This window comes from Cibotium barometz, chromosome 38 (genome assembly GCF_041138505.1).
Source record: "Cibotium barometz isolate CiBa-2024 chromosome 38, ASM4113850v1, whole genome shotgun sequence".
Classification (NCBI taxonomy): Eukaryota; Viridiplantae; Streptophyta; class Polypodiopsida; order Cyatheales; family Cibotiaceae; genus Cibotium; species Cibotium barometz.
Window position 1 is genome coordinate 913,530 of NC_141083.1, and position 11,302 is coordinate 924,831.

The following is an 11,302-nucleotide window of genomic DNA, read 5'->3' on the forward strand; positions in this document are numbered from 1 at the left end:
CTTAATCTGAAATATAATGCTACAAGGTTCGATACAGTGCTACAAAGTAAATGATTGGCGCGTATTTGACATTTTTACCTATTAAAAAACTGATTGCAATTCTGTTTATTATAAACAAAATCATTGTAACAGATGCGTGACTATCTAATTCATCCTTGAAGGTGTTGGTTCCATAAAGGACACTTGGTAAAACTCGCCATGGTCAGACGTTAAAAGCCATGTATAGGCAATTTTTCGACACATATAATGGTGATGTTGGTAATTAATATGAGAGACAATACACATTCATAGTAGCCAGTTTGGTGTCTCGCTCGTTAAGACATACATGAGATGATTTCACTACATCAAAAGGGGTGGGTTTATTCATCTAAAAGCTTCCAAGGGAGGTTTTGTGTAGTAGTTCTGAACCTTCCTTAAAGAAGGAGTTTTAGAACCATGACAATAAAATTAAATGATACATAGATTCAAAGTTCACAAAGCATACTGCAGCAAGGGGCCATGTGGCAACAATGTTATGAATGGTGCTAATGTGTCACATTTATGTAGCTGCACAACTTCAATATACTTAAATTTAGCTGCCGCTAGCTGTCTGGTTGGAGCCCAACTTGCAGACCTGGTTTCTAGCTTTGATAGCTTCCATTTCCAACCAAAAAACCACATTTCAAGATTGGGTACTGAAAGAAGGCTTGTGTCAAAATAAAGCCACTATGAACTTCACCCCTATCCTCTCAGAGATCGAAGCATATAGAATAAAAAGTGAGTGTGCTAAGACAAGATTAAGGCTGGAGCATGTCAAAGAGCCCTTACCATTTAGATTGCACTCTTATAGCGTTGTGTTTCATACAGCTTCAAGATATGCTGCAATGCAAACCCCACATCCTTGTTTTAAAAAAATTCTCAAACCATACTTGCAAGAAAAATAAGCATCGAAATTTTTGCAGAAATAAAAGATCAAGTAAACCACAACTAGACCTTGAATATAAGATGCAGCCATCCTCCACGTGTTTAAACTCCATCCTCTTTTCCTATGGCCGGAGTTAAAGCTCTCTGTTAAGGACCCCTTAAGAGAAGGCAGTTCAAGAAATGCAGGATCTACTGGTAGCTGAGAGATTTGACCCAAGGCTTAGCAAGCATTGTAACAGCGTGAATGCAGAGCAATGTAAGTGACGCCTCATGGGTAGAAGCAGACTATAGGGCAGTAGCACCAGAAACTAAGCACGACAACACGGCCCTTGTTGTTTCATCCTTACAGCACTTGTCCCACACCCGCCACACACCACCCACGCCACCGGGGGGCTTGCTCCCCCTCTTAGCACTTCAGTAACACCTCCCAGTAGGGAGAGCACATGATCACAGTATTTTGTTTTGCTGGAACTCTGACACTAACCTCTGTGATCCATCCCTCTTATGATCTCACTAGGCTTTCTCTACATCCTTGGAAGGTTGAAAGTCAAGATTCAAGAAAAATGTTCCTGCATGCAAAGGAGAGTGATAGTAGTCCCACCCATCCTAGCAAAGGGTTCTCTAAACTAGGCACCTTGAGCATGATTCTCTATTTTTCTACATCATTCTAAAATGAATTGAATATACCTACAACAATGGACCCAATTCTCTTTGTCTTGTAGTGTTGGCTTTTACCATCTCCCAAAAGTATTGAGATGTCCAACATGAAAGCAAGTATGCTCATGATAAAATGATCCAGCTGCAGCAGCATCGATTAGCTCTTTACTTCTACAACCCTCTCAATCCTAGTAAGTAGGCCATGATGGTGATAGAGCACATGGAGCACCAGTGCATCTATGGAATCAAGGAATCGATTTTGTCGGTGCTTGCACTAAAAGTTCCTATGACTCTCTCCTCTGTCAGCGAGCAAATCCAGAGAAAGAAGCAAGAGAAGGTTGAGCAGGGAAAGCTGATTTCTGGTTAGTTGCAGAAGTGGAAGATTTCTGTCTCCATTCAGGGACACAGGGGCAGTGTTGCCCAGGGTGACATTTGTCTAGGATGTAACCTTGTGGATTTGGGGATACTCACAAGGCCCTCTTCAACTGGAATGTCCCCCTAACAAGTATGGAGTCGAAAAAGAAATCAGTTCGGCTCATACCAGGAGAGTGTTGAAATATACAAGTAAATAGGGTGTATGCGGGAATAAGCCCTTGGCTAGAGGCTGTAAAAGAGAATCTGTAAATGTGAGAGAACCTGTGGAAAGGTGAGAAGAATCTACTGGGAGAGAATAAAGGGTAGCATGAGAAGATTTAGGAAGTGTGGAGATATTCTGGGAGAGGTGGAGAGAATCAAGCAAAAGAGGTGGAGTGAATCAAGGAGAAATCAGTGGGATTAGATGCTTGGATGTAAACACTATAAATTGAGGTATTGGTCTAATGAGAATTTGCTGGTTTTTTATTATCCATGCTTACATTAAGCTATTTGTTAATTACTCACTCACGTCTTAATTATTTGCTAATCACTTTGTTAATGATGTTGACTCTAGTATTTGATCCACCATAGCTCATCACATTGCTGTAATTTTAACATGGTATCAAAGCCAAGTTTAGAATCCATCAAGTTTATGAGCCCATTATCTAATTAATTAAGATTAGTAGATAATTAAAAAAATAATCAAATTTTTAGTTATTTTCAAGAAGCTTTCTGTACCCCCAGCCAGTGAAGGAGCTCCCTCTCCTTGCACACTCAAAATTAGCCCAAACCCTTCTAGCAATAGATAGCCAACTCATTTGTACTCCAGCCTATCAAATCAGAAACGCAAACCGCCGGCGCATCTAGGAGAAATTACAATTTTTTCCAGTGCAGTTTTTTCTGAGAAATTTACAGATCTTGTCTACTCCAAATCAAATTGGTCTAATTCCTTATAGCTCCAAGGGTTTTCAAGCATGCTCTACAAGCTTGTGAAGTTAGAAATTGATTTGATCAAGTCTACAGTGAGATCCAAGCTCTTCATCAAATCTGCAGGTGACTTTGGTAAAACGATTAAGCATTCAATGTTTGGTCAAATCTTGTTTCTTGGCTTAATCCTCTACTAGACTAATTGCTATTGATGGCCTTGAAAGGATTTGAGCTCATTTGAACTCTAAGGCCTCAAATCTGGGCTCCCCGCATACTCTGTTTTTTGTACACAAAACAGAGGATTAATTTGCTAATCAATGATTAATCAATGCTAATCACTGTATTTTGATGCAATTGAGGGTTTAAATTAACCATTAGATATCTGATACAGATCCCTATAACTTCAGATTGCAATTCGGAGTTGGTTTGATACTCCAACCATCCCGTACAAATTGATTTAATGTAATTTTTGATAGTAAAATTATGCTGATAAATTTGTGATAATCATCATTTTGCATTTAACCCTTGGTTAATGCCCGCAAATCACACTCAAAATCAGACACTGTCCTTGTCCAGAATAAGACAAGAGGTAAGACCTCCCACATAGATTTAGGTTTGCAGTGCATAATGATACAAGATAAACATCAAAAGCCCAAAAGAATTGTCAACAAAACATTTAAACATGTTGCTCACATGGAGCAAGAAGACCTGACGGACAAGCTCATGGCCCCAGCCATGAAAGAAGAAGAACATCTCTTTCCAAGAAGAGAATCCACACCGAGAAGAAGATCTAGAGAAAGCATTGAAGGAAGACATGGACACGAGAAGAGAAGCTGCCACAAGAAGACTGAAAGAAGAGGAAGACATGGACACGTGAAGAGAAGCTGCCACGAGAAGAAGACTGAAGACAAGAGAAGATGTGAGGCTCCAAAGAGTGAGGAGCCATGTGAAAATCTCTGAGAAAGAGAGAGAGAGAGACCCCACAACCCAATGTAACCTACCCCAACAAAGTAAAACCACCTCTGAGCCACCGATGATGTAGGCCACATGGTAGATGTATGTGTGAGCACTTTAGTCAAGGTTGCGGGCACTTGTAGTAGCCTTGGACACATAGAGACAGAGAGTGTCAAGGACTATGAGTTTAGGGACTTGAGGCACTGGTCACAGACTATCAAGTAAGAGAGAAACTTGGTATAGGGTCCAGGTGTACTAAGTTAACTTGAGGAGAGGTGTGCTAGGCACTGGTCGCTCGCGGACTATCAAGTAGAAGAGAAACTTGGTATAGGGTCCAAGTGTGCTAGGAGTATTCATTTGAGAGGAGGTGTTGAAATATACAAGTGAATAGGATGTGTGCGAGAACAAGCCCTTGACTAGAGGCTATAAAAGAGAATCTGTAAATGTGAGAGAACCCGAAAAGATGAGAAAAATCTACTGGGAGAGAATAAAGGGTAGCATGAGAAGATTTAAGAAGTGTGGAAATATTCTGGGAGAGGTAGAGAGAATCAAGCAAAAGAGGTAGAGTGAATCAAGGAGAAATCAGTGGGATTAGATGCTTGGATGTAAACACTATAAATTGAGGCATTGGCCTAATGAGAATTTGCTGGTTTTTTATTATCCATGCCTATATTAAGCTATTTGTTAATTACTCACTAATCACGTCTTAATTATTTGCTAATCACTTTGTTAATGATGTTGATTCTAATATTTGATCCACCATAGCTCATCACATTGCTGTAATTTTAACAGAGAGCATGACTGAGTTTGCTCATTGTCAATAGCAGGGAACTGGGATGCTCCAAGAGAACGGAACTAGAAGCCAAATCTAGGTTAGTATCCAAGCACTTACCTGAACCATCAGACTCAACCTCCATCTCTTCACCGAGAGCTAACAATAGCTAGGGCTGGTCTATATAAGTGAACCTAGGGCCCAGTTATGGATTGTTGCGGAATCCAAACGGGCGGAGACATCTGCCAGGAGCATGGAGCCTCAAGGCCTGGAGTAGCTCAACTGATAACATGGGTCTATGGTATGGGACACCAGTTCATGCTATCAGGGGTGAGGCTGAGTCGGAGTTAAGATTTTCCTTGAGTAGAAAAATCTGTAGTCACAATTTGGTACCTGATCTAGTCAACCCATCCTCACCATTTCTCTAGAGCTCCAGCCTGCTAGAGTTACGGTCCATAACTAGGGCCCCAAAGTGCGTTAGTTCTAAAACTTACTTTTCCTGCGGCTGATTCTCGCAGACGTCGTATGCTCTGTGCCATTTCTTGAGGGCACATCTCTATGGTCGGCAAATGAGTCCCGTATCTGCAAAAGCCAAAGGATCTCTCAGTTCCACACCCACACAACCAGAGCGTGTGAGAGCAAGCAGAGTTGGAAGCTCACCCCCTGGGCAAGATAACTGGGCCGCCTAGTGAAGCAAAGGTCAAGTCAGCCGCTGTGAAGGTGTCCCCACAGATAAAGGGGCGCCCATCTGCAAGAGCTTCGTCCACCTGCAAACAGTCCTCTCGGCCTCATGGAAGCTTGCTATGGCATGAAGAGGAAAGCTTGCCACCTACCTTCTCAAAGATTTCCGCAATCTTGCCAAAAGATATTTCCTTAGCATTTTCCACGTGACAGTTTAAGTCCTTGTAAAGTCTGCGTTGTATCAATGGCAACAAGAGAAACCCGCCTATCTTTTCGAAAATCGAAGCCCCTGAAACCACAAACCAAAGGTAATCCGCAGACAATAGAGGGCACATAGAGTGATCCAAAAAGAAAGAATGTGCACCCCTTATTACCATGGCTGAGTGAAGCAAAGATGCCTTTGTGGTATAGCAGATGGCAGTAAGCCCATCGTCGCACATGTGGCCCCAGCACGCCATCGAACTGGTCCTCTGCATGAAAGGATAAGGTGTCATTGGTTCTGAAAGCAGGTGATAACGGCCCAAGAGGGTTCAGCGGTGCCTTTACCCCATGTGCGAATGGCTTCCTGTTTATCTACAGGATAAAGCCGGAGTTGTTCGGACTTAATAAGAGTATCAGTGAAGGCTACGATGTCTGAGGAGTCATGCAGCACACGTGCTTCTTTTCCATCATCTGTGATGATGAGCTTTGGCAAGCTTGTACCTGTTCCCAGCTTCCTGTCGGCCAGTAGAGAATCAAAATCACACACAATCATACCAGATGATGACGGGAGGCATTTAGGCTTTCCAAAATGCTGATGGGCTATATAAGGTGAAATATGGGGGCCTTGGAGAATAATGGTTATGAGATTCAGGGGGTTGTTCAATTTTGGAGAATGAATATACAAAATGAGGGAATGGCCATTCTTCTTCTAGAGAAAAGAGCGACAACGGCTAAACAGTAGGAAGCCCTTCACTACAAAACCCTGCGTTTATCATTCATTCAGTCAAGCTTGCAGATTGTTGTCGATGGGTTTAGGAGACGCTCATGAATACCAAGGAAGAAGAGAAAAGGAGCTGCTACTTACTTGACAAACAGTAGATGGAAACCTGGGAAATGTGCAGTCTCCGTGAAAGAGGAAACAGAGCGCTGCAAAGCCCATCTTGCCTGCAAATTAGAGAGATTGAAATTATAATTATGCTCCACGGAGGTTAGTGTGCAGGAGAGAATGAAAGCATGAGAGGCGCTCTCTCTCTCTCTCTCTCTCTCTCTCTCACACACACACACACACACCCCTTCACCTTTTCACAGTAGTGCGAAGGACCCAGCGTAAGGAGGTGGAGAGCAGGCATGATGCTTGTTGAAAGGGATAGATGTGGTTGAATGGACGGCTTTGTAGTGAGGGTGATACATCATCCATGACGGCATCAACCCACTCCCCCCCATTTCTTTTTATCACCAGTACTTTGGGGCCCGGCGGTTTTACAGATCATCGTACGAAAAGGGGGGGAATCTGGGAGGTCTCGCATGCCCATGCCCATGCCCATTCCCATTCCCATTCCCATGCCCATGCACACAGGGAGTGGCTCCACGCTCCCATTTTATTTATTTATTGGATGGGCCCGTCCACTCCACATAGTCTGTGTGACTTACATCTATATTGTGGTGTGTTTTTCAATTGATCAGAGTTTTTTTTTTTAAAAACAAGAGTTAATTACTGCAATTGCAATTTCTCAGATAGACAAAACCGCGAGACAAACTCGCAACTGAAATTAGAGAAGAAACCACAGCTTACAACTGATTAACTAGATTGTAAGCGCAATTGGAGTAGACCATAATTACTGAGAACTCGTAACTAAAACTGCAAGTGAATGCGATTGCAACTACAAGAAACCGCAACTCGCTGATGCTGAAAACAAACTACAAGTCGCAATTGAAACCAAACTTCAACTAAAACGAAACTACAACTGTAACTGAAAGTGATCATGACTAGAAAGAAACTGCAACTGTAACTGAAAGTGATCATGACTAGAAAGAAACTGCAACTTGCTGCAACTGAACCAAACTACAACCCCGAGTGTATACAAATCGTAAATTGCAAGGGAATTAAGCGCGATCATCACAACTAAAATAATCAAGTCGTAATCGCATACAAATCGTAATTCACCAGTGAAAAAGAGAGATCTCTATCGCACACTCACAAGTGAAAGTAAACCAACCCAAATCGCAATTGAAAGTGCACACAAACTACAACCTATATAACTCAGGCACGTGCCACAATAGAAGAAGCAATCAGAGTGCTCTTGTAGAAAAAGATCAAAGGATAGCCCACCAGGTGCAGCAGCTAAGCCAACAGCTTAACACTCTCACCTTTTTCTTTGGTTAGCCAGCAGCTAAGCAAACTTTCACCTTTTTCTTTGCTACACTAACACTCTCTTTCTTAGAATATGAGATTAGTATTAGTGAGGATCTAACTATGGGAGACCTTCTCTTAATCCAATAGAATTCTAATAGGGATGTTGATCCTACTACAACAATGGCCATTTTTCATCATAATGATTTATATCTTACAGACTATACGGTCATGTGTCCTTATGCTATGCATCCTATATCTTACAGACTATATGGCCATGTATACTTATGCTATGCACCCTATAGTTCTTAACTTTAGATCACGGTATAGAGTGATAATAAACTCTACAATTTGGATGGTAGGGAACTTGGAAGAACTTTTAGAGCTCTTTATACCTCCTAACCTTCCCTCCACCCTTGCATTATAATTTTGAAACTCTCTCTAACTCCTTTGTTTGGTACCAAACCCAAGGGTGGGTAGAGACCTATGACACCTATTCACGCTAAGCCTTCACGAAAGCACCTTATACCACCCTTATGGTATCTTAAAACTTTATCAAAAACTCTATAAACATCTAGAACAAATTTTGATATATGTGGTATATGACTTTTCACTTGAATATCCTACTATTATAAACTCGTGAAAGCTTAATACTTTTCTAAATACCACTAAACCTCTCCATGACAAGGAAGGGGAAAGTGCATATCCATATATATACCTACTTCATAAGCCTCTCTCATCTAAACTTCTCCCATCTCATGGGAAAGCATCCGAGCCCACTAACAATAAGGGTCCAACTAACATAGAATCTTCTTCTCTGCAACATGATTTTACCACTAACACACTACCCCAAGGAGCCACCGGCAGGCAGCAAGCTACATGGAGGTAAACCTACAATTTATACAGTTGCCTGCTGAGTATTTTAATGTAGCTGTTTTAGTACAACTGTCAAACACAGATTGTGAAGAGTTAAGACTTGATCAAAGGGACCAATCCAATGCTTAGGCCGAAATTGGATTTTAAAGTACTCATGACACTGTTCAGCAGAACAACAAGGTTTTTTTCAGAAGCCTACAATACCGCTCCCCGCAGCCTACCCTATGCCCCATATCCAATTAGATCACCCATGCGAAAATGGGAGGAATTAATGCCAATGGCAAGGGAGGGTACTCTGTGGGAGAACCTAGCACTCGTAATTACATGATCTATTACAGATCTGTCTTGTCACTTATCTAATTATAGTAGTTACCATAGGTGAAAGAAGGGGCACTCTATGGAGACACGAAGTGGATGCTCTAAGATAGACAAAGATGAAGCCAAGATAAAGAAGATTTTAAGATTCAGCCAGAATGGCAAAAGAAATTCCTCACCATTTCTGAATATGGCAGCGTCTACATGAGATTAATACCAACAGCAGTGGGTGACGAATGGACTCACTGTATATGATGCTAATCAAGAGGCGGTTCACCCTAGCTACAGTTGCCAACAGAGTAGAGGTGGGATTCCCATGCATGTCATAACTTCCATTCTTTGAGCCTGCCAAGTTCGATAGCATAGAGATTCAAATAAAAGGACTCATGTTATGGATCCGAGAGCATGGAGGCGGATCTATACTAGACCCAACAATAGTCGACGCTCTCCCACCACTATCACTTCTTCTTGAAGCTCATAGTAGTCTTGTTAGACTAGAAGTAGGAGAGGTAATAGACAACTTTGATAGAGAAGTGCTATGCTTCTTAAAGCTCATAGTAGTCTTGTTAAACCAGAAGCAAGAGAGGTAATAGAGAACTTTGATAAAGAAGTTCTCTGTTTTGACATGAATAGGGGAACATAGGAGTAGGGCATTCTATATTATTGTCATTGTCTACGCTGTCTATGAAGGGACATGCATATAACCTTTGAATTATGGACACCACTGCCATATTTTAGATGCACTCTCCACAAGCTGTAATCAAGAAGAAACCATTAACTTCAAGTAGCCAAATACGTGCTATGTAAATGGTAATGTAAAAGTTGTATATATTATGAGAAAAGCTAGCAAATGACCAAGCTTAATAAATTAGGTTTAAGTTCGGGCGCCTAAGTGTGAATAAGAGCCAGTTGTATATGAGCAATTTTCACATAATGAAAAAACACAACCCTCATTTGTGCTAATTGAGTTGTTGCAATGAAGGGACCTAGGGGTTTACACTCATTAGCATGGAGTACACACATGTCCCACTCATCCTAGGGAGTAGCACCTAAACATAGAAAGATTGCCATGAAAGCTTGGGCATAAGCTCCAAGAAGACAAGATGTCTATCGTATCAAATGATGATAAAATGTGATGAAGGGTATAATAGCCTAGACCAAGGTCACTTATATAGTGCCTAGATATTTCACACTAGCTAATCAATATGCCCATGCCCAAATCTATGCTGAAGGGACCCAAGGTTGATGTGCCTAGGCCCATACCTAGACATGTGCATGTGCATTGTTTGGGTTCATCAACACATGATAGACTCACTCTGAAACACCATTAGTCACAATGAATCAACATAGAAAGCACTTCAGACATAGCAGCACTTGCACAAAGACAACTTCAGATTAAACAGAATAATGCACAGAGGTAGATTTGGCAGAGCAAAAAACATGATTGAACTTGCTTCATTGAGTAAATACACCAGCATCAGAACGCGACTACATCACCCTAACTCTGCCCCACAAGGTGCATTCTAACCTCTTGAAGTAACAAGACAAAAGTAGTTGTAATTGCCCAAAACAATGTTCTTGGCATAAACATCCGACTCAGCCACATCAAACCTAGCCAAACCCGACTTAGCATAATCCGACTAAGCATTACAATATCCAGTTAAACACATGGCACATCCCGGCGGTGGATTTCAAAGAAATTCGACTCGAATTCACATATCCCTTCATCACAAAACATATTGCACTAAGACCCAAAAAAAATTCCCTACTAACTAAGATGCAATCCTGTTGATCAATTCACACTTGCTTGAGTAGGTATGGACTCTGTCTGCATCCCTGCAAGTCTCTGGCTTAGCAACAAGCACTTCAATGTCAGCAGAGCAGCTGCCTCAGGTACCTCCACAGCTACACCTGCACTCTGTTCTTTTGCAGCCTCTACAAACTTCTCTGGGTGGCTCAAGCAACCCTGCTATTGGCCAATCTAAATGAGGTGGCTTACCCTGAAACTTCTTCAACCTGAAACCATTGACAGGTTTCTCGACTCTAGTACCAAAAACATCAGCCACAATAAATGTGCCTTGACCCAAATCCTGCACAATCTGATAAGGTCCTTTATACCTCAAAGTCAGCTTTCCTGGATGTGGTCCTAGCCTGGAATTGTACAACATCACCCAGTCTCCAACTTGAAATACCTTAACATGCTTACCCCATTGCTTGCCTTCTTCTCTGAATCACCTCAGTAATGTAAGCACTGACCAATCTATCTTCTTCCAACTGCATCAGATATTTACTCCTGTGTTGAACTGACAATTTAGGAGACATCTTCTCTGCACTAACTCTTAGACTTGGTACCACAAACTCCATAGGTACCACAGCTTCAAGTCCATAAACTAATTTAAATGGGTGTCATACCTGTTGTGACTTTGAAAGCTGTTCTGAAAGACCATAATGCAGAGTCCAACTTCTCATCCCAGTCCTTGTGGTTCTCTTGCACAATCTTCTTCAAAATTCTGACCAAGGTTTTATTAGTG

At 41.6% G+C, this 11,302-nt stretch overlaps 1 protein-coding gene across 2 annotated transcripts; it reads right to left on the minus strand.

Moving 5' to 3' along the window:
• Positions 1-303: 303 nt before the first annotated feature.
• On the minus strand, positions 304-6,615 carry LOC147616218 (uncharacterized). Of its 2 annotated transcripts, none has more exons than XM_086777230.1 (9): positions 6,529-6,615; positions 6,315-6,394; positions 5,795-5,964; positions 5,623-5,718; positions 5,401-5,537; positions 5,228-5,334; positions 5,062-5,149; positions 808-858; positions 304-674 (listed from the first exon to the last, which is right to left on the minus strand). In XM_086777230.1, exons 1-8 carry the CDS (start codon positions 6,577-6,579, stop codon positions 811-813), a joined length of 777 nt encoding a protein of 258 aa, XP_086633356.1. In that variant the 5' UTR covers positions 6,580-6,615; the 3' UTR covers positions 304-674; positions 808-810. The 2 variants fall into 2 exon arrangements, with proteins under 2 accessions (XP_086633356.1, XP_086633355.1); XM_086777229.1 differs by having other exon boundaries at positions 341-633; positions 6,529-6,613.
• Positions 6,616-11,302: the final 4,687 nt, after the last annotated feature.